This window comes from Zasmidium cellare (assembly GCF_010093935.1).
Source record: "Zasmidium cellare ATCC 36951 unplaced genomic scaffold M409scaffold_4, whole genome shotgun sequence".
NCBI classification, from domain to species: Eukaryota; Fungi; Ascomycota; class Dothideomycetes; order Mycosphaerellales; family Mycosphaerellaceae; genus Zasmidium; species Zasmidium cellare.
The window spans coordinates 14,231-35,936 of record NW_022986948.1 but is presented as its reverse complement, the minus strand read 5'-3'; the positions used below and the strand labels follow the sequence as shown (position 1 = coordinate 35,936).

Genomic DNA, 21,706 nt, shown 5'->3' with positions numbered 1-21,706 from the left:
AGTATTTGCAGACGAACGGCCGCACAGCATCATCTTTACGAATATGACTCCCCAAAATGGCCGACCTGTGCCCGAACTGTGCAGCCTTGGACGTCGAAGAACTACTAAAGTACAGGTTATCATCCTTCTACAGTGGTATACCGATCGGTTCGCCGCGAGACATCATCGAAAAGGGCAAATATTGCAACCTCTGCTTCCTGTTTTCCCAAGTACTCCTTGAGGAGTATGGAGAGGCGTTCTTGTCGGAAGAAACTGACCATGTTCAATGCTCTATATCCACCTCGTCAACATGGAAGTTTTACATGGATCAGCGTGACCTCAGCAGCGGCAGAATCGACGGCAAAATCACAGAACCTCACGATATGAAAGCTGCTCCAGATATCGCCGGCCACGAACAAACGAGTTTACGTATCAACATCACCCTCATCGGCCGTGATAAGATTAGGTCGTGCATCGTGAGCCCGGCCGTCGACCCAACAACAAGTCGTTCCAGCAATCAGCTTCGCCAAAGGCTACTCCGGCCTGACGGTATCGACTTCGACCTTGTGAGAAAGTGGTACCGTCTATGTCGCACCGTCCATGCGGAACGATGCTCAAGCCCACATTGGCTCCATGTCGAGCAGTACGATTCGCTCAAGGTCGTTGATGTGGAAAGACGGTGCGTCCAGCTAGCACCTACATCTTGCAGATACGCCGCTTTGAGTTATGTGTGGGGTTCTTCAGAGTCGCATGTCATTCTCGGGGTAGACGAGCACAAACAACTCGTCGAAGAACCTTTCCAGCTGACGATACTGCCGACCGTCGTCGAAGATGCTATTCGAGTAACCAAGGAGCTGGGGCTGAGGTACCTCTGGGTCGATGCACTTTGCATCCCCCAGAAGCCCGCAAACAATCCCGAGAAAGCTCAGCAACTGCAACAGATGAACAGCATATTTAAATCAGCTGAAATCTGCATCATCGCGGCTGGATGCAAGGAAGTTGATGATCACATTCCTGGAGTACACATTCCGAGAGCAGGAACCACTTGGAGAGAGATCAATGGTCGGGTGCTGGCAGTCAGTCAGCCGAAATACGAAGATGAAATCCCGTCGACAACCTGGAATGGAAGAGCCTGGACGTACCAAGAACGCATGCTGTCTCGTCGAACACTCACTTTAGGTCCCACGCAGGCGTTTTGACATGTCAATGCGAAGAGTGGTGTGAAAGCGTGACATTGGAACCGGCCGAGCCTGGTTTTGAGGATTTCAAGTGGAAGAAACTACACGAGACATCCCGGCCGCCTGAACATCTCGTCGAGCTCTTGGTGTATGATTTTTGGGACACATGTGTGGAGAACGATAGCAACGCTCTCGTGGCGTACGGGAAAGTCGTCGAAGAGTACACCATGCGTCGCATTGGCCACGCTGACGATGGACTGAACGCGGTCGCCGGAATACTCGGCACATTGCAGCAGTATTTCACTAAAGATTGGTCCACGCTTCGGTTTGGACTACCTCAGGAAATGTTCGACATGGCTCTTCTTTGGACCGCGAAACATCTTTGCCAGAGGTCAAGTTTATGGACATCGCAGTCCAAGAGACTGCCCAGCTGGAGCTGGACGGGCTGGATGAGCAATGTGGGCGACGGAATGGGGTATTCTTATATGTTGCCGAACTTGGACGTGTCACGGCGGATCCCAATCATGCCCGCCATACGGTGGTACATCCTGGGAGAAGAAGAAGAAGAAGAAGAAGAAGGGACCACGAAGCCAACGCCTCTGCGGATCCCCGATCAATCATTGCCGCTATGGTATTGCAAACGTCGCGGCGTCCCTTGTGGCATTGATCCGACTCGTCTCACCGAAGAGCCACCACCAATGCCAGCAGACTTGCCACCTCGTCCTCGGGGATACTACCTACAATGCCTCACAACCGTCCTCACACTGCACTTAGGCGCCCCACTAGACATGGACACCACAGACGAGGGCTTCCGATGGAAGAAACCATACTCACTCACCGACAAAGCTGGCAAATTCGCCGGCACGAACCTGCTCTCCAACGACGAGGCAGCTGCTGTGCGACAGCAGCAAAACTCTTTGATGGAATTCGTCTTCCTGTCGTACGATCAGAATATGGCCCTTTCCTTTGTGCTTCCTGAGCTTGGCTTTCACAAGGGAGACCTGGAGACGCTGCCGCGGCGGTTGGTTGAGTGGGCGGTTCCGGATAGGCCGGAGGGGGACTGGAGTGTGGTCAATGCGATGTGGATCGAAAGGTTGGAGGGAGGGTATTGTGAGAGACGGATGGTTGGGAATGTTTTGGTGGAGGCGTGGGAGGAGATGGGGCCGAGGACGGAGTGGATCGTGCTGGGTTGAGAGGAGGGAATGGAGATTCTTGGATTTTTGGTTGGGAGAAGCGTGTGATGTCTTGTTTGGGGGATAGTCGATTTACGATGATGACCCGCTCACCATGGCCTGCACACTCTGCCAATCGCTCTTGACCGTCGTCAGATTTTCGTACCCATCCTCTTTGACCCAGATGTCGTCCTCGATCCTCACGCCTCCGACCGCCCAGTACCGGCTCAAAACCTCCTGATCCACGATCCCGTCCCACTTTCCCTCCTTCAACTCCGCTTCCAAAGGGAACTTCCTGAAGTATATTCCCGGCTCGTTGGTGATCACCGCCCCGGCAGGGACCTTGCCGCGAACGCGGAGGTAAGCGAAGTAAGGGTTCGGGTCTTCGTAGTTGGCGTCTCCGCCCGTGTCATGCGTGTCCATACCTAGGTAATGGCCCAATCCATGCGGGAAGAACCTCGTCATGATCTTCGAGTCGAGGATCTGTTCCACGCTCAAAGACTTATTGAAAATGCCTAGGTCCCTGAGACCGGTCGCTCCAACGGTGTGTGCTTTCATGTGGCAGTCTTCCCACTGCACGCCAGCGCGGATGAGTTTCATGGCTTCGCTTTGCATGGACAGGACGAGGTCGTAGATCTCCTTGCTTTCTTTCGTGAACTTGCCGTCGGCGGTGATGGGGAAGGTCCGGGTGATATCCGCGCAGTAGCAGTTCCATTCGCAGCCGGCGTCGAGGAGGATGTTGAGTTTGCCTTCGAGGGGCTGGTCGTTGTGCACGTAGTGCAACGTACTACCCGCCGTTCCGGAGGCGCAGATACAGCCGTAGGCTTGCTCTCGGCAGCCGTTGGCGTGGCAGTGCATGACGAAGACGGCGTTGAGTTCCCGCTCGTTGGAGGCGCGGGTCACGGATGCGAGGACCTGCTCGTGGGCGTAGGAGGAGACGATGTTGGCGTGCCGGATCATGGCGATTTCGTGGGCGTCTTTGACGACGCGGCAGCGTTCGATGGCTTTTCGCGCCCAGGTGTAGTCGATTTGGGGTTGGTATGTGAGTATACCTTCGGACTGGAAAACTGCTAGGTCCGCGCGGTCTTCGATGACCATGACGATGGTTTTTTGCTTTTTGAGCATTTTGACGAGGGATTGGCCGGATTTGAGCTCGTCGGTGGTGAGGACGTTGTCGATGTCGTAGCGGTCGAGAGCTTCTTGGGGGAGGAGTGGCATGCCGGCCCACATAACGTATTCTGGGTCTACGGGTGGGATCCACAGCGTTGACTTGTCTGATACAATGTCGTAGGCGAAGAAACAGTCTGGGAGGTCGCAGCCTGTCACGTAGAAGAAGTGTCGTCGTTGTCTGGCAAGATCTTAGCGATTCCGATGTTTTCCCTCTGGAAGTTTGAACGAACCTGAAGTGAGTTGCTTGGTCGTTGTCCTAGAGACTACTCAGTATAATGCGTAAAGATGCTCTGGAGTATAACAAAGACCATACCTCCGTCATCTTCGTACTCTGTCCTTCAAGATAGATAACACCACTCGTCGGCCCTCCATTTTCAGCAATCCACTTCGCGACTCGCCGTGCATGCTCTTTGGCGGGATACTTTCCAGAGGGCGGCTTTGGCAAATTTGGGTTTGCAATGGGTTTCGGCGCCATGGTGTTTCGGGTCATTGTTGGTTTGTGGTAAAGAAGTTCAGCGCAGCGTGAGAGGTGAGGTCGAGGAAAGCGTTAGTCAGATGAGGCTAACCCTGTGGGGCAGGTGCGCGAAGCCAGTTTCTAAAGCCGAAGCAGAGCGAATGCGCCCTCGTATTGGCGATACAATGTACAACATGCACTTTAAAATACTGTACAACTGCTATCTGCAGACTATTTTCTTCCAAAACCTCCAGCCAGATCCTTGATCTTGTCCAATGCACTCGCATCAGCTGATCGACTTGATCGAGGACTTCTGCTCAGCATGTCATCGAAACCTTGCACACGCGACTTGGGTGGCCCGTATCTTGTATCTGGAAGACTGTACCCGTAGTTAGCATTGGCAGCAGTACCGCGAGCTGGCGGCATCGATGGTGCCTGTCTCAAAGCCGCACGTTTGGCTTCGTGAATGGCCTCAACGTCATCTCGAGCAATGGCAATGGCCTCGCTATCCCCTCTCCGGACTTTGAGTTGGATGCGACCTTGATCGTCGACGGTCGCCGACTCTGGATGAACCCAGACTTTGTTCCCGCCAGGGAGGTCGACCTCGATGTGCTCAGTCATCCGCTGAGTGTTCTCGTAGAATTGCTCGATCGGCGTGTTTTCGAAATCCAGCGCCTTCAAGCGGTTGTCTTGCCAAGCAGCGGAAGTTTGAGTGCTGTCGTCGTTGGCCACAACTCCACCGACACCGAGCTTAGCTCTGGGTTCGGAGCCGTGAGCAGTGTGGCGAGGCCGCACCACGCGGGCGAGCACCGGGGAGCCTTGAGCTTGAGGGCCCCAGAAGGGATGGTTCTCCATGATGGCGTTTGTGCGAATGTGAGATAAGCCAGCAGCGGGATGTGTTGAGGGCGGCGCGTTCGATTCGGAGGATATGTTGGCGAGAGTGTTCTTTAGCCGCTCGGTCTTTGCATTCACTTGGTTCTCCGTCGAATCTTGCACTCCTGTAAGACCGAGGAAGTCGCAAATAGCTGATGTCAGTTCAGAAGCCAGACTCTGAACAGTATGGTCGTCACGCAGCCTCTTCATTTCCGCCTCGTAGTTTGTGACGACGTCTTGCAGAATAGTACTCCTTTGAGATCGGGAAAGCGCTCGTCGCTGGCCCAGGTCGCGGTGTCTTCTCTCTTCATCACGTACTCGTTGTTGCGCCAGTCTTTCGATCATGAACTTCTGGAACTCTCCTTGTCGAGACTTTAGTCGCTTCTCAACATAGATCTCGAATTCTCCTGGCTGCATGCCCGCCAGCCAAGGACTGTCAGACTTCCACCTCTTCCACTGCACCGATCCAGGGTTATCCGGTCTTGCATTCTGCTGGGCAGAAAACACTGCCTCGGGATCCGTGTTGTCTATGTGGTCATCGTATGCGCTGCCGGTCGTAGTCGCCTCGTTGGAGTAGCCTTTTCTCTCGCGTACCACCAAAGGAATGCCCATCTGTCGCCATTTCGCCTCTGTCTGAGTATGGTCTGCTGCGCTCTCGAAATCGGTAATGTGGGCGAAGTTGTCATGCGCCTTGACCCTAATGTGAGGCGTCGATGATCTTGTCGATTTGGCTGGGAGGGCACGTTTGAGACCCCAATCTCCTCGAAATCGCGACGACGCTGGTGACGCTATAGCCTGATACGTTGGATATGGGAGAGTGGCTGAGTCGGATGCGCGATACACTCCAGTTGAGGTGGCCGTCTCCAAAGCGGGCTGGGGGAGAGGTCGCGGTAGGGAGAACAGGCGTGAGGATTGGAGCAGGCGCGCCGTCGGCGAGTTCATCGACTTGGACATGGCCACGAAGCGGCAATGCCAGTCGTGCTGTCTCACCCGATGCTGCGATGGCGATGCGCAATGCAAATGTGTTGTTCAATGGTTCGAGAAAGGTCGAACAGGGATCTGCGGCCAAGCCGGGAGTCCGCTCTCCCATTCTCCGCCCCCACCCCGTGCCCCATCTTCGGTGCAATCAACCCTCCGCCGTCTTTCTCTCACCGACATGTGCCTCACCATTGGTCGAGCAGCATGTCGCCGGCGGTGCAAATAGCTGCCCGGCTATAGTCTTCATTTAAGAGACGTCCCTCTAGACACTAACAGCTGCTTTGTTGTAGCATCACGATGGCTGAACCAAAGGATAGAACTTCGAAAGATGGCTACAAACCCGCAGATTGGTTCTGGGATTCGAGACGAAAAGGGCCATCGCTCACAGGAACCGTGGTGTTTGTACTTACTCGAACGCTGGACCTCCCATTCCAATGGTGGCTTCTCCAGTCAGGCACGGGCATTGCGGTTGTACAGCGCCTAGGAGCAAGCGCTGTACATCAACCAGGCACCACTGCGACATCACTTGGACTCAGTCCGTATCAAACGGCCATCTTTGCCCTGGCTGTGGGAAGTGCTGCGAAGCAAATCTACTGGAAACTCTTTATCGGCGACACCGTCGTTCCAGTACCCTTCTCTCTGGCCATTTCCGCCTACAACACCATTCTGAACAGCCTAAACACGTTACTCGCGCTCTGGTCTGTGACCTCCGAGCAACCGATCGACCAATCCAGTTTGAAAGCGTTCCTCACGACATGTCCTCCAGCGCTGCCTGTTGGTCTGGTCTTGTACTCGGTCGGCCTCTTCACCGAATGGTACTGTGAGATCCAGAGAAAAGAGTTTAAGAAAGACCCCGAGAACAAGGGAAAGCCTTACGCTGGAGGATTGTTCGGTCTCGCTCGCAACATCAACTACGGTGGCTACACTCTCTGGAGATCTGGATACAGCCTGATATGCGGTGGCTGGATCTGGGCCAGCATCATGTGTACTTGGCTGGCCAGTGACTTCGTCAGCCGAGCGATCCCAAGCATGGATGCCTACTGCGAGAAGAGAGTAAGCCATGTCGTCTCGAAGTTGTTGTCGGTTGCTGACTTTGCATTCAGTATGGCGCGCAGTGGGAGCAGGTAAGACGCAAAGTGCCTTACAAGTTGCTGCCGTGGATCTATTGAACACGACATCCGTATGTCAACAATCAATGCGACACTTAGGTCGTGCAACTTACCCACGAGCCAGAACAATCAGTCAACATACCATTTTCTACATCATTCCGCGTCTGACATTGATGGTCATCGTCGTACAAGATGCGTTGTTGCGTGATTTGTTGGCCCAGACGCTCGCTGGTCTCCTGCATGCCCCGACCAAGGCCGTCAGCGGCACCTGCAGTAGTTCATAGCCGTGTCCATGGCAGCTTCTACAAGAGGGTTGTTTCCGACAGCTGTTCCCCCGCAAAGATCTGGCTTTCTGTCTGTCGCGCAGACGGATCGCGTTTGGAGCTCTGGGATATGCACGAGGCTCGAAATGGAACAGGAGGCTTGGAGATGGTTTCAGGGTCTAGATGTGTGGTACGAACGTGTCGATGTGTGATGGAGTGGATTCGACGAGAGGGGAGATGTAGACATGCAGTATGAGTTTAGACATGAGATTCGATGTTTTTAATCGTTCTTGCGAGCAGCAGTTGCCGTGAAAAGTGTCGATGTCTCGAACGTGTCGATCTCGCCTTCTCTCGAGCAAGCAAGCTCGACTGGCCTATCCGCAGCTCTGGCCTGCCCTTCCATCCACCGCATCCCTGCTCTCACTACTGCTCAAACCATGCTGGCGCGGCGCATCTGAAAGACGTCTCGCGAGGCATATACCACCGTCGGCGCTGCCTCTGTCCTCGCTGTCATGTGGACCTCGTCGACGACACCTCGCCTCTGCCCTGCTCGGCTTAATCCTGCACCTCGCCACGTCCACCATCACGCGCAGCACTGATTTTTGAGCAAAGCTAGCGTGAAGACTGCCATTCGCCCTCGACCCTCACTCATGGTGGGGATCGGTGCAAAGAACGGCCTTCGCGCTCCTCAACCACCCACGGCGAGACACTTGACCAACGACTGAGGCATGGAAAATGGAGACTCGCAGACGGTCGCTGTGGTCGAGACAGCTGCGCCAGCCCCATCGCCCCCGCCGCCTCCAGACCCGAACCTAGACGATGCCACGGCTGCTGTGCCATTGCACGCCTCGCCGACTGAGAAGACCGACGATCCGATAGCCTTGGACTGCGAGACATGGAACATCAAATCTGTGTCTGCGCTGGGCGCGTTGCGCATGCTGATCGAGGCATTGGAGCGGCTGGCCGACGCGACTGGAGATGTCCCGCCTACACCACCGGTCTCGAGGCCGTCCACGCCGAGGAGCATGGAGATGAGGAGAATGCATCGCAGGACACCGTCGTCGCTGAAACTGGCACAAGGAGCAGACGGCCTGCCCTCTCTACCCATCGGTAGTCCCGAAGCCCAACCCCACGAACCCATCACCGTGGAAGTCGGCGCCCATGCCGAAGACATCACCCTCCAACACGCCGCGATAGCACGCCGCTTCTTCTCCAAGGTCCCCCCGCCCTTCACCCTCCAACAATACCTCCTCCGCATCCACCACTACTGCCCGCACTCGCCCGGCGTCTACCTCGCCGCAGTCGCCTACATCCACCACCTCTGCGTCTCCGACCTGATGGTGCCCGCCACAAACCGCACCATCCACCGCCTCTCCCTCGCCGCCATCCGCGTCGCAGCAAAAGCTTTGGAGGACAACAAGTGGGCGCAAGAACGCATCGCGAAAGTCGGCGGCGTGAGCAACAACCAGCTCATGAATTTGGAGGTTACATTATGTTTTCTGCTGGACTTTGAGTTATACGTCGATGAGAAGATCATGGCGAGGAGGATGTACATGATGCAACAGGCGGCGAAACATGGAATTGGGGCGAGGGGGCGGTTGAATGATCAGTTCAAGCTGAAGCTGCCGCAGCGTAACAAGGGCGTCAAATGAAGCGAATTGATGATCTCGTGAGGTTCCATTTGCATACAGCCAGTGGCGCTTGTGGACAGGTCGGAGGATGGTTTTCGGAGCGAGATTGAGCAAAAGGATACCCACACTGGCGTCGATTGTTTTCTACGTGTCCTGATCAAATCTTGGGGATTGGAATCACGAGACACAGACAGGGGAGGTTTTGTTTACTCAGCTCTTCTTTACTTACTCATTACTCATACGAAGAGTACGGCAGCATCAACAAGACAGTTTGGACAGTCCAGCGTTCACAAAGCGGAAGACTCACGCCTCAGCATCGAGATCGCATCGTAGGCCTTCGACACCGTCTTGCTCACCTGGACATACTTGTACGATCACTCATGAACTTTGAATCTCACCAAACAACATCTTAGATGGCCACCCTACGGAAGAAGTTGACGAAACCACACATCTAGGCCGCGTCCGGTGCCGGCAAGGCATGACAAGAAGAAAAGTCGCCGCCCTTCGAAAGGACGAGTACCTTCCCATGTCTCGTTGTGAGCAAAAAGCTTCGGTACGACTTCGACTTCAATGTTCGACATCTGCCACTTCGACGAATCTTGTTCGCCGCCATCGGCCTCGATGTCTGATGACTAAGTGACTCCTTCGATACATGTCTTTGTCGGTGCATTCTGCCATCCTGACATTTTCGAAGCATCGACACATGCGGGGACGGAATCCAGATGTCTGTATATAACTCAGCGGGAGTGGGCTGCTCGACGTGTCGCAAGCGCAAGGTAAAGGCAAGTCATGTCCCTAGACTGGTAGCGGTGGTAGCATGATCGATGTCATATCGGCTAACCAAGGTCGATGTAGTGTGACCGCAAGTCGCCCGTCTGTGACCACTGTGCGCGTGGCGGACGGACATGCGTCTATCCACATATATTCGATGTAGTTCATCGAGATAGAAACCAAGCTACCGAGAGTCAGGCTCGGGCGAAGTGGCGGAGTCGAGTGCAACCGAGAATTGAGACCACTACGGCAGCAGCTGTGGGTTCACGGAAAAGCGTCTCTGGAGTGGAGCCGGCACAGAGCTCGAATGCCTCAAGAAGCCGTCAGTTGCATGTACTCGTACAGCAGCCAGGCCAGGCTGAGCCAAGCGCCGAGCTGGCGTTGGACGCACGAAGAACCATCCCAACTTTCGATCTCCATGCCTCGCCGTCACAGGATCTGTACGAGGCGGCATTCAACCGTTTCAATTACGATTTTCTAGACTACTCCAAAGATGCGTATACCAGGCGAGACACTTTCGACCTGATCCCACCCCTCTGCCGGTCGTTGCCGCGGAACAGTCTGCTCTCGATGACCCTCCGAGCGGTATTTCTGGCCAACTTGGCCGCACGTACGCACAGTCCTCACGTTCTGGCAATATCGCAGAAACACTACGTTCAGTCCTTGTCCATGCTGCGCGCGGTTCTCCAAACGCCTGGAGCCATACAGAAAGCGGAAACGGTCTTCGCCTCGTATCTACTCTGGCTGTATGAAGTCATGACCAAGTACGAATCCTACGGCTCGGCAATGGCCCATCATGTAGGCAGCGAGAGTATCATGCAGTCCGTGGCCGAACATGGTTGGGATAGTCTAACGCGATTCTCAAGGACTGGGCTGGGTGCCATGTCCGTGAACTATGGGCTACTCAGACACATTGCATACTTTCAACGCCCGTCTCCGTGGCTGAAGCAGCTTGTGGAGAATTCCAGAACCGGGGACAAGCGAGCCACGTTGGTACAGCTGTGCTACGAATGCACGCGTGTTTGTGCGGATCTGAGGGAGTGTGAATACTTCATTCGTTCCAAGGGATCATCATCACTTCCTGAACGTCTGGATCAAGCGTCTGTGACTGACGCCAAAACCCTCGACGGCCGCTTCCACGCCTGGGAGCTACAGCGAGACATGGAACACCCCCGTCTCAACGTCGACATACGCCCCAAAGAACGCAAAGTCGCCTGGGTCCGAGATCTGTTCTGCGCCGCCGGTGCTCCGAGGCAAATGTGCATCTCTATGCCCGCGGAGGCGTTTCTGGAGTGGAAAATCTACTGGATCTTTCGACTCATCCTCAACTACTGTATAGTAGATCTCGACGACGCGTTGGAATCGTCGGGAAGTGACGCCAACACAGCATCCGCTGCCGTCGTTCGGGTGAGGTCGATTCTGACGCCTGTGGATATCGACGCCGCTGAGGAGGTGATAACCACCCTCACGCACGCAATATCGGCTGCGATCCCCTCCGTTCTAGGCGTCTAGGCACCTTCATGGGCGACTCTGAAGCCGCCCCAAACCTCGACGTCTGAACCCACATCACTTCACATAAATAGTGAAAAAGCCTCCCCTCCTCCCCGCCCCGATCCAGACCCCCTCCGCAGCCTCAGCAGCATCCGAGGCTACCACCTCTACTGGCTGATCTTCAACCTCCTGCGGAGCTTCAATCGTCCTCGCATCCGGAATAAGATGGAGAGCGCGGATGTCCGGTCGTGGTTTGAGCGGTTTTTGTGGGGTTTGTGGTTGGAGTTGGGGATTGCGCAGGCGGAGTGCTATCGGAGGTGGTTTGCAGATGGGCTGGGGACGGGGTGGGCTGTTGTTTATTGAGATGGGAGGGGGTTTTGGTCTGTCATATGTATCATGGCTGCCATGCAGATACGATGAGATGGAGCTGTGGCATCGAAGCAATGTTGAGCTTTTGTTCTGCGCTACTGGACTCGAGCATTCGCAGATTGCATGTGAGCTTGAAAAAGGCGGAACCTTTGTTGTCGTTGGCTGATCGCACGTTCCTAGGCCATAACCCAGAGAACGCTCATATTGCAAGCTGAAGGCCGGCGCTGATTGACGTGATCCACAGTCCATGCAGCCTTCATGTCTCGCTCGTATGACCGCATTTGGACATTACCACAAATGGACGTAGCCACGCCTTGTGATATCAAAATGTGTATCGACACGACACGACGAATGATATTGCAACGGTGTGCTATCCACTCACTTCGTATCTTCAGTCACGCGAGCGCGACGGTTGCTACACTGAGTCCAATAACCGACACGGGCTTGCTGTCTGTATGGTTATTTATGCTGGTCTGCCGCGCTCCACGATGGCGATGGCCTTCGACTACCCACCGACTTGTCCCATGCTTTCACTCCATCCTCAACAGGCACAATGGCTCTAAACGACTACGGAAAGCTAGCCATTGCACAGATTGCTTTCTACGCCCCGGCGTTGCTCTTCCTCAGAAATCGCCAGACACGCGGGATGTTACGTGGGAGAGAAGCATTGTCCGAAATGTGTGATATGTAGAATCTTTGTGCTCGGTGTATGTGGACAAATGCTTAGAGTAATGCAACTCTCGAAAGCTCACGACTAAGGTACCGTTCGAATTTGGATCCTCTGCAGGTATAATCACATTCTGGATAGTAAGAATGTAAGAGGTGATCGAGGGATCTAGTGCAGCCTTCCGTTGTCGGCCAATCCGCCATACACGTCTCTCCTCTGCCAGGTTTGGACAAGCCACGCGCGACACAAATAAGTCATTTACGGGGAGCCGAGCCAATGTAGATCCCTACAATCAGCTGAGATATGGCTGGGACGACACGTCTGCAATTCCAACTCTTCCTCGAGCTGTCCTTCTCAGCGACTATACCACGATGGGGACCGTGACCACGCGGCCATTGAAATTGTGCAGGACAAGCCACGAGTCGACACGAAGGATCCAGAACCTAATATGGACGGTGTCGAATGTCTGTTCGACGAGTGCACCGTACAAGCGGCTCCGATTGACCAAGCTATGTAGCCTGGTTTCCAGCTAGATCGACATCTGACCTGCCGTTTGGGGAAATTCCAGCGAGCCTCGAGCTTGCCGTGATGGTCGTCATTCTGTTGACCGCCCGGACTTCTCGTCTGCATCATACTTCTTTTCCTTCGACTTGGAATGTCAGAGCAGACAATTCCTGCCACGCGACTCCTCTTCCCACGTATCCAGTCTGCAAGCAATGCTTGTCGCCCACGACTCTCCTCGTAAACCTCCTGATCACAATCATTCGGCTCGCGAAGGCCACATCCGGCGATGTCAGAGACTCCTGTCTTACCAACACAACGAGTGGCCTCTACAGTGGTCATCCAGCGATCGGATACGCCAAAATCACAGAATAACTTGGGATTTCATACGCCAAGCCACCGATTGGCGAGCTCAGGTTTGCAGCACCGGAGGCTCTGTTTTCGAAGGATCTATTCGAGGCTGATTCGCAACCGTACGACTGTACTTTTGTGAGCGACAAGAGGGGCAGCGTGCCTGGACAAGACTGGAGCCATGCCGATCGGATCATGGCTCAAGAATCTGCTGATGGATATAATGCTATGAGCGGGGACTGTCTCAAGATGAATATTTGGTCACCCAATTCAGGATACAATCCGAAGGCAGTGATGGTCTGGATTTATGGAGGCGGTTTGTCTTTCGTATGATTCTTGGTTGACGTTTACTACTAACGGCGCAGTCAGGGTTTGAACGAGGATCCATCAACAACCCGGCCTATATAGGTGCGAACCTTGCAGCTAATGAAGATGTCATCGTGGTCTCATTCAAGTATAGTTATCCATTGCCCACTGGGAGCAACTCTGCTGACACTTCACAAGCTTCCGCACGAACATCTTTGGTTTCTCCAACGCGCCTGGCACGGCAACCAACAACGGCCTTCGTGACGTTAGACTAGCTATAGAATGGATCCGAGACAACATCGCCGCCTTTGGAGGCGATGCCAGCCGTATCACCTTGTTTGGCCAGTCGCAGGGTGCGTACCTGATCTCTTACTACGCCTTTGCGTTCTACCAAGATCCTATCGCGCACGCATTCATCCAGCAGTCGGGCTCCGCATGGTCTCCGATCACCCAAAGCACTTCTGAAAAAGCAAGCAGTTGGAAGAATGCTTCTGCGGCGGTGGGTTGTGATCAAACCACATACTTGCAGGTCGTAGAGTGCATGCGGAGCCAGAATCTATCCACTGTCCTCGCAGCATGATCATCTGTGCCTCCGTCTGTCTCTGCGTGGATTCCCTTCCGGCCGGCCATCGATGACGAGTTGGTGTTCGCGAACTACACGCAAAGAATCCTCGAGCATAAGGTTTCTGACAACGTGCGTCTCCCTCGACTTGAAGCACCATTCTCGAAGTTCAAGAGCTCACACGTACTATATAGCCAGTTCTCATGGGCAACAACGACAACGAAGCCGGGTTCTACGTTTTCCGCTACGGTGGCCAAGAGAACTTCAACCTCAGCCAGGCTGCCCAAGATTACATCGGCTACGGACTGTACGTTTGCCCTGGCGCAGTGGAGGCCGCGACGAGGGCCAATGCCGGCTATCCAGTGTACCGCTACGAATACATGGGCGACTGGCCAAACCTAGAACTGTACGCCGGCAGTCGCGCATACCACACCGCCGAGACATCCCTCGTGTTTGGAACCATGGAGGAACTGAGCGGCGATCCGAACGTCGAGCTCAAGGTGACGGTCAGTCGGTATATGCAGCATGCCTGGGCGTCGTTTTCGAAGGATCCGCATCGCGGGCTTGAGGAGCTCGGGTGGCCATTGTATAACCAGAGCGGCGACACGCTCATTCGTCTTGGGCATGCGAAGGAAACGTCAGCAAGCTATGTCTCACCGGCCGCCTTTGATGAGGTGTGCGAGAATTTCGAGTGAGAAGAGCAAGTCCTGTCAGATTTGACCATTCTGACAGACAGGATCGGCTTGGATCTCGGCACTTCCTCTCGGAGTGAATGACATGTTTCCCAGAAAGATGTCTCTGTCTGGGTTTGCGTAAGGACGCAAATGCTTGCTAAAGGAATAATGGAATGCGACCAACAATGCATTTCGAGCAGCGAGAGATCCTAGTGTTATAGGAACAGAATGAGGATAGAACGCTATGCAAGCTTCTACGCATCTAAACGAGCGCCTTGTCAATCTCCCAAGCATTATCCGCCGACGACGCAATCACAATGTCTCACTATCATTAAGTCCGGCTATACTATGGGTAGGGGACACGCACAAATAAGAAATCCCCCAAAGTGTTAGTCAACACGTGCCGCTCGCCAAGCATGGATTCTTTTCCGGGGCGGATCTGTTCCGTGTGCTGTTCAGGCTGTGTGTCTTGGATGGTTACAAATCTCTGAAGCCCCTGACTTGCCTAACTACCGTGATGGGATGAATGCACGGGCTGGCACTACGCAAGACGGACTTATTGCTTGTGATGGATTGGGTTGGTTCAGGAGGATTTCGTGATGTGATGCGATGGCGATGCGATGGTGCGAGCTTTTGGGTATAAAGACGCCTGGACCGCGCGAAAATGGGACTTTGGCTTGGACTGGTGTGCTTCGTCGAGCTTGATCAATAATCAGGATGAGGACTTCTCTCCATAGCGCCCTCGCGCTCGCCACGGTGTCCGCACTCGCACAGTACACGCCCACTGTCCCCGTCGACAACCGCACCCTCTCCGAAATCTATGCTGCCGCACGCCGCGAACACACCTCCAACACCACCCGCCCTTTCCAGGTTTTCTGGGGAGGTGACGCCGGCTCGCAAGGTGATGGCATCCGCTCCGCATGGGCGCAACAGTTCCCGGACATTCCACTCAACCTCACTGTTATCCTGAGCAAGTACGCTGACACCCGGCTCGATGAGGCGTTTTACGAGGGGACCGAAGAACCGCCTGCGGATGTTGTGGCGTTGCAGACGTTGCATGATTTCCCGAGGTGGAAGACGCAGAATCGGTTGGTGTACTATAAACCCAGCAATTTTGAGGATGTGTTGGTGAATGAACGGGATGCTGATGGAGCGTTTTTGGCGTTTGCTGTTTGTGAGTGTGTTCGAAGTGTGGGTGGTTGTGCTGTTCGCTGACTCGGATGTGTGACAGACTCTTTCGGGACAATCTATTTCGACAGTAGCAAGATCTCGGCGGATGAGGTGCCGACTTCGTTCGAATCTTTCGGGGATGCGAAGTGGAAGGGAAAACTGATATTGACTTACCCGAACGACGACGATGCGGTTGCTTACCTGTTCTCGCTGATCGTATCTCGCTATGGATTCTCCTGGCTTCGTGCTCTTGCTGCGAACGATGTGCAATGGGTCCGTGGAACGGGCACGCCGATCTTCGAGCTGGAGCGTCTGCACAACGATACAACATCAACCAGAGCCCTCACATTCTCTGCAGGCAGCGGGATCGAGGCATCATGGGGCGTGTCCAAGGCAGTTGAGCCCCCCGAGAACATCATGTCGTGGCCGCAGACGGCTGCCATCATTGCGGGCACACCCCAGCCGGAGACGGCGAAGCTCTTCATCTCCTGGTTGACTTCGAATGGACAGCAGAATGGCTCGTCGCCATCTTTGTTGACCAGTCTCAATGAGGCGAACGGCGTGAGCCCATACTCTAGCAACACCACCATCTTCAGTGGGTTCAGGACTTTCGAGACGGATCGAGCACAGGTGGAGTGGTGGAAGAATGTGTTCGAGGAGGCCTTGGGGACCCCTCAAGGCCCGGATCCGTTGGCCGTGTATCCAAACCCGTCCGCTTAGAAACAAGAGAGTTTGTTCGCTGAGAGTGCATTGGATCGAGAAAGCTCTGAGACCGAGTGGAACCATCAAGATACTGGCTTGTCACCTCAGAAGCTGCAGGAAGGTCCAAGCACTGTTGGCGAAGCCGTCACGACAGCTGATTTTCTTGAGCTGCACTGTAGTAAACATATACTTTTGCCGAGCAATTACCAATCGACCTAGCCGGCGTCGTCGGCGTCTTCGTTCTTCATGTCAACGCTGTTGGCCTCGTATTCCCGGACAGGGCGCGAAGAGGTCGCCGTGGGACCAGCAATGCACGAAGAAGTTCAGTGAACGTCGTGAATGTTACCCAAGTAGGTTCAGCCACAAGTTGTCCCACGGAGATTTTGTGCCATCCAGCTGGACATGGATTCGCATCCATCCGCACATGACTCCTCTCTCGTTCCACGAGCAATCATGCGTAGAGGTGGCTTGCTTCTTCGATCTTTGTAATAAGAATTGGGGGCCAAAGCAACTGGCGATGTGTGGCGCAGGATGTGAGATTGTCCTTGGTATGTCGATGCGAAAACATACACACTGCCTGCCCGAACCTTCTCAGCCGCATTTGACGGGTGCCCTGCAAACGGACAGACGCCCCTTCCGAATGCGTACAAGACATGACCTCGTCGGATGTACGATGTGGCTTGTGTCGAGGTCACGTTCTGGCGTCCTCAGGCGCTAAAAGGTGCCTAAGGATCATAGCTCCCTCTCAGCCGCAGCCTCAGGCGATGGTTCCCAATACCTTCAGCTGGACAAGGGTGTTGAACAACGGGTATGGGCGAGGCACGGCGCGGGGCCATCGAGTTGGTGAGTGTCGCCTAGCCGTACGAGTCTGCTTCATCTGTGATGTTGCGGCACCAGGTGATGCAAGAGAACAACCAACAAGCCGTGCGTTGCTGGTCATTTCGTTTCCTAGCTCACGATGGCTACCGGGCAGGCGCAGACGGGGAATTGTTTGCTGTCGAAAATAAGGTGGCAATTGCAAGTCGACTGCGGTCCTGAGCGTCCTTGGGATGTGGGCGTGTAGAGGCGGTGGAACGCTGCTGCTCAGAACGGCGAACGCTGGAGGTATATGTGCTTAGTGGGCACTGACAAACACTGTGCGTACACCGTCTCCATGGCGAATTGTCGCCACAGCAAGTGTACGGCAAGCTGGTGGTGCATGGCGCGTGCAGGAGAGACGATTGATGGTTCGGAGGTTTCTCACGGCGGTCAGTGGCTGGGCGAGTGGTCCGTGCGTGAGGCTCAGCGTTGACCGCGCCTCGTTCGTAGCGTGAAACCGCTCCTCCCACTTCACCACCAGCTTCGCATCTCACACACCAAACCCGGCGCTTCGGACATCGTGCTGCCATCCCCAGGACGAGGAAGTCTGCCCCAAGCTCACAAAGACGGTATGCAGTAATCGCAGGTGACGCTCGGCAGCGACACGCGTTCTCAAAAGCCAACACAGCATGTGTTCCTCAGGAAAGAGGACGCCTGCTGCCGCTCACGCGGCCGGTACTACCACCGCGTAGCCTCAGGTCATCTTGGGCTAGTCGGCGCGGACAATCACTACTCCAATCTGCTGCCCTTCCTACTCCGGCACACACCCCAGGATCCGTTCGTCAGAAGGATTGACGCTTTGACTTGAGGTATGGCGGTGCATCGCGAGAATACCTCGCTTGCTATACTGCTGCCATTATGCCGCCCTCATTATGGCATACAGCTGCAGGCGGCTTGGGCGCTGGTATGCCCATTGTTATACGTCCGGCTTCCCGCTGCTACAAGAAAGGTACAGTACTTGCGGTGCAGTTGCTGAACAATACCCTGCATGACACCTGCATGATACTTCATTCATTGTTGAGTTTGCCTACATTACAAGCCCCTTCTTTCGTACATCTGCATCACCGCGAAGCAATCCAACAAGCTCTCTCGCATAGGGCTTAGTACTGCTTCTAAACACAAGCTGCCTGGACGAAGTCTTCCGTCAGCACGTATTCGACTCTCGTCACCTTCTACCGAACATCTACTCGACCATACTAAAGCCGCCCACTACCCTCCACCCTCCGATCGACAACTCGCGGTCAGTCCCGGAACGATTGGCGGTTATCGTCCGAATTTGAGAGCCTTACCCGACATCATTCATCAGCCACCTCTGCCAAGCCAACACCTCAAGTCACGTTGCCAGTAGGCATCAGTGTCCTCAGGATTCGGGCACCTCACAAAACCCCCGACTATTGACCCCCTACTTCCCCCAATATATCAACCACGATGTGTGTCGTTACTAGGAAGACATACGTCCACTCTGACAACCGTCGGGAGGTTGTCGAGAGCCATCGTCTCTGCCACAACGCCATTGGAGAAAGACTATGTGGTCACGTTGAGTTTCGAAGCGAAGAGTCTGTCCGGGTCAAAGAACGCAAGCCAAGCTCCTCAAGTCGGCCATCATCCGCAGACATCATCACCACCAGCGGAGGGGGCCGCGAGCAACACTGGAAACGATTTAAGAGACCTTCTACCAGTAAAAGGAACTCTTCCGGCCGTGACTCGAGGGCCAGCGCATCATCACCCGTGGACAGCGCTGCATCTTCTGCATCTCCTCTGCAGCCTGTATACCAAGAGTTCAGACCACCTTCCACTCAAGAGCCTCCACTTATGTCAGGAGCACTGCCATCAGCTCGCCACTCTGGCACATTGTCGCCTACCACACCCACCCGGCCACCGAATCCCTTCATGTCAGAAGCACCTGGAGGATCAGCAGTCTATGATCGACCACCATCATTGGACATGTCCAGAGCCGAGAACAACGAGCGACCCCCATTGAGCCGACGTGCTTCAATCTCCAGCACGGCAGCTGAAGTTGATGATCCCGAACCAATCCGTCGCCGGCCTTCGACTAGGAAGCACGCGACATTTGATCCAACTCCATCGGGCTCCAAACATCGCTCGACTGACAAAGGGAAATCTCGAGCTCGCACTGATCCCCTGCGAGATGACATGGAACGTGAGCGTCAAAAGCTTCAGAAGGAGCAAGATGATCGCGATGCTCGAATAGCACGAGAGCAACTTGCGGCAACCGATAGGCGGCAGTCTGATCGCCGCTCGAGGGGGAATATACTGCGAGAGCAGGAACAGGCTCAGATCGAGCGCGATATACTTGCGGCAGCCGAAGTACGAAGACGCAGCAACCTCAGCCGTGAAGCCGAAGCTGAAGCCAGGAGGCGTGCCGACGACTTGCGCAAACGTGAAGAGAAACGCGAAGAGGCTTTGCGAGAACGCCATCGACGAGAAGCTGCAGCAACTCTGGAGGCCGAGCGACAAACGCAACGAGATGAAGCATATGCACGACTTGTCGAAGCTGAGCGTTCGGCCATCGATAAAGAGCGAGTAGCAGCAGACGCCCGAAAACGGGAGTCAGCAGAGCGGTATCAGGAGATGCGATCAAGCCCGTTATCCATCGGCAATTATACGTACGCCCCCTCGTCACCAACATCGGCGAGGCAATACACCACCGTCACAACGAGACCTCCGAACGCAATTCATCAATATCCTTCTGCTCGGAGGAACAGCACCATACTCGAGCGAGGGGAGAGGGTCATTGCACGTGAACAAGAACGCGCAATGGGTGCAAGTCAGCGGCTGGCCGAAGCCATGGGCGGCCTTAGCATGGCAGATGAGGAAGAGTTGGATGCCGATGAGTTAGAGAGAGCAGCCAGACGTGCGAGAAGAGAGGCGAGAGAGAGGCGGAGGCAGCAAGGTTACCATTGAGTTGGGGGCGGTCCTTCTTTGGTCGGTGATTAACATGATGTACAAGTACTTCGATAGAACATGTGCTTGTATTCTCATAACCATCTTTTGACAGATCTTTGATGTCGTCGGAAACTTTCATGTGAACGTTGGCGCGATTGCCACATAGAGACTAGTGCATTGCGGCGCTTCCCGACGTCAGGAGCAGCGCGTCGACCTGCTGCAGGCAGCTCCAAAGTTGCTTGCTGGCTTCAACGAACGTCACCTCCTCCCAGGCTGCACAATTCCGCACCAACACATTCGAGTCAACCTTCGGCGTGTGACTCTCCCCAACAATACAATCCGTCACAATGGCCGCAATGATGCCAGGCCCTGGAAGTGGCCCAGGAGGATCAGAGAACCCCTACAACTACGACACTCCAGTGGAAGACGACCTGATTGACCCTGATGATGGTACGACACTTCAGAGATACTTGATTCGCATACAGTGTCTAATGAAATCTGACAGCCACCCTCGACGACCTCGACGACCCCGTCAACACCAACGACCGCGCCCCGCTCACGGGCAACATAACCACGAACCAAGCGCAACAAAACACGCGCGCCGCCTCGAACGCCCAAGGCTTCCTGAACAACGCCCTCCCCGGCGAAGACCGCCGCGCAGCACTGGATACCATCGACGAGTCGGTCTGGGAGACTCTGCGACGGGATTTGCTCGCGGTGTGGGAGAAGATGAGGCAGGTGCTTTGGCCGAAATACTTGCTCGGGGGAATGATGAATAGTGGAGGTGGGATGGGCGGGGAGGGCGAGGGGCCTAGGGATACGCTGGGGCAGATTCGGGGGTTGGTGGGACGGTGGCCGGATGCGGATGCTGTGTTGCAGGGGGGCATGAGTGAGGGGTTGAGGGATTGGGATCTTTGGTATGTATATCTTCGTGCGTGGAGGAGAGGTGGGCGCGTGTGCTGATTTGATGTACAGGGGTCCGCTGCTCTTCTGTCTGCTGCTGTCGTTCTTCCTCAGTCTGAACGCGAGAGATGATCAGAGATCTCTCGTCTTCAGCGGTGTGTTCGCCATGATCTGGATCGCTGAGGCGGTCGTTACGCTGCAGATCAAGCTTTTGGGAGGCAACATGTACGTTGAACCAAGCACATCCAATGGTCGTCAATCGCTGACTCTTCTCCAGCTCCTTCTTCCAATCTGTCTGCATCATCGGCTACACGCTCTTCCCCATGGTCATCGCCTCCCTCCTCAGCGCCCTCCGAGTCCCAATGATCGTCAGAATACCCGTCTACATCGTCCTCGGACTCTGGTCTTTGGCAGCCGGCGTGAGCATTCTCGGGGGAAGTGGCGTGGTCAAGAACAGGGTTTCCCTTGCGGTCTACCCGCTGTTTGTGTTTTACATTGGCGTCGACTGCCTTTGCTTCATCTCGTAGTCTTTGTGGCACAGCATAAGCCGGGATAATAGAATGTCTTTACACCTTTACCTCCCTTGGGAGAAATAGCCTCACCTCGAAAGGCCCGCGCTCGATCCGAACGTCTCCCAAGTTTTTTTCTGATCAGACCCCATCGACAA

General features: G+C 54.7%; 12 protein-coding genes across 12 annotated transcripts; 9 read left to right on the top strand and 3 right to left on the bottom strand.

The window, feature by feature from the left end:
* Positions 1-56: 56 nt before the first annotated feature.
* Positions 57-1,178, top strand: M409DRAFT_50274 (uncharacterized protein; the record flags this gene model as incomplete). The annotated part of the gene is made up of 1 exon (XM_033811500.1): positions 57-1,178. One exon carries the CDS (start codon positions 57-59, stop codon positions 1,176-1,178), a length of 1,122 nt encoding a protein of 373 aa, XP_033672488.1.
* Positions 1,179-1,613: 435 nt separating this feature from the next.
* M409DRAFT_50273 (uncharacterized protein) lies at positions 1,614-1,931 on the top strand (the record flags this gene model as incomplete). The annotated part of the gene is made up of 1 exon (XM_033811499.1): positions 1,614-1,931. The coding sequence occupies one exon, from the start codon at positions 1,614-1,616 to the stop codon at positions 1,929-1,931; it is 318 nt and encodes a 105-aa protein (XP_033672487.1).
* Positions 1,932-2,422: 491 nt separating this feature from the next.
* On the bottom strand, positions 2,423-3,989 carry M409DRAFT_50272 (uncharacterized protein; the record flags this gene model as incomplete). Its single annotated transcript, XM_033811498.1, has 3 exons — positions 2,423-3,677; positions 3,730-3,755; positions 3,813-3,989. The coding sequence occupies 3 exons, from the start codon at positions 3,987-3,989 to the stop codon at positions 2,423-2,425; spliced, it is 1,458 nt and encodes a 485-aa protein (XP_033672486.1).
* A 195-nt stretch (positions 3,990-4,184) lies between these two features.
* On the bottom strand, positions 4,185-5,780 carry M409DRAFT_50271 (uncharacterized protein; the record flags this gene model as incomplete). Its single annotated transcript, XM_033811497.1, has 1 exon — positions 4,185-5,780. The coding sequence occupies one exon, from the start codon at positions 5,778-5,780 to the stop codon at positions 4,185-4,187; it is 1,596 nt and encodes a 531-aa protein (XP_033672485.1).
* A 321-nt stretch (positions 5,781-6,101) lies between these two features.
* M409DRAFT_17833 (uncharacterized protein) lies at positions 6,102-6,973 on the top strand (the record flags this gene model as incomplete). The annotated part of the gene is made up of 2 exons (XM_033804239.1): positions 6,102-6,857; positions 6,908-6,973. The coding sequence occupies 2 exons, from the start codon at positions 6,102-6,104 to the stop codon at positions 6,971-6,973; spliced, it is 822 nt and encodes a 273-aa protein (XP_033672484.1).
* Positions 6,974-7,904: 931 nt separating this feature from the next.
* Positions 7,905-8,828, top strand: M409DRAFT_50269 (uncharacterized protein; the record flags this gene model as incomplete). Its single annotated transcript, XM_033811496.1, has 1 exon — positions 7,905-8,828. The coding sequence occupies one exon, from the start codon at positions 7,905-7,907 to the stop codon at positions 8,826-8,828; it is 924 nt and encodes a 307-aa protein (XP_033672483.1).
* Positions 8,829-9,529: 701 nt separating this feature from the next.
* M409DRAFT_50268 (uncharacterized protein) lies at positions 9,530-11,090 on the top strand (the record flags this gene model as incomplete). The annotated part of the gene is made up of 2 exons (XM_033811495.1): positions 9,530-9,583; positions 9,663-11,090. 2 exons carry the CDS (start codon positions 9,530-9,532, stop codon positions 11,088-11,090), a joined length of 1,482 nt encoding a protein of 493 aa, XP_033672482.1.
* Positions 11,091-12,359: 1,269 nt separating this feature from the next.
* M409DRAFT_50267 (uncharacterized protein) lies at positions 12,360-12,948 on the bottom strand (the record flags this gene model as incomplete). Its single annotated transcript, XM_033811494.1, has 2 exons — positions 12,360-12,548; positions 12,652-12,948. The coding sequence occupies 2 exons, from the start codon at positions 12,946-12,948 to the stop codon at positions 12,360-12,362; spliced, it is 486 nt and encodes a 161-aa protein (XP_033672481.1).
* Positions 12,949-13,152: 204 nt separating this feature from the next.
* Positions 13,153-14,520, top strand: M409DRAFT_63239 (uncharacterized protein; the record flags this gene model as incomplete). The annotated part of the gene is made up of 5 exons (XM_033815495.1): positions 13,153-13,284; positions 13,323-13,411; positions 13,462-13,828; positions 13,904-13,957; positions 14,020-14,520. 5 exons carry the CDS (start codon positions 13,153-13,155, stop codon positions 14,518-14,520), a joined length of 1,143 nt encoding a protein of 380 aa, XP_033672480.1.
* Positions 14,521-15,216: 696 nt separating this feature from the next.
* M409DRAFT_63238 (uncharacterized protein) lies at positions 15,217-16,389 on the top strand (the record flags this gene model as incomplete). The annotated part of the gene is made up of 2 exons (XM_033815494.1): positions 15,217-15,673; positions 15,731-16,389. The coding sequence occupies 2 exons, from the start codon at positions 15,217-15,219 to the stop codon at positions 16,387-16,389; spliced, it is 1,116 nt and encodes a 371-aa protein (XP_033672479.1).
* Positions 16,390-18,657: 2,268 nt separating this feature from the next.
* Positions 18,658-20,154, top strand: M409DRAFT_17829 (uncharacterized protein; the record flags this gene model as incomplete). Its single annotated transcript, XM_033804238.1, has 1 exon — positions 18,658-20,154. One exon carries the CDS (start codon positions 18,658-18,660, stop codon positions 20,152-20,154), a length of 1,497 nt encoding a protein of 498 aa, XP_033672478.1.
* A 329-nt stretch (positions 20,155-20,483) lies between these two features.
* On the top strand, positions 20,484-21,566 carry M409DRAFT_50263 (uncharacterized protein; the record flags this gene model as incomplete). Its single annotated transcript, XM_033811493.1, has 4 exons — positions 20,484-20,586; positions 20,642-21,053; positions 21,112-21,264; positions 21,317-21,566. The coding sequence occupies 4 exons, from the start codon at positions 20,484-20,486 to the stop codon at positions 21,564-21,566; spliced, it is 918 nt and encodes a 305-aa protein (XP_033672477.1).
* Between the last annotated feature and the right edge of the window lie 140 nt (positions 21,567-21,706).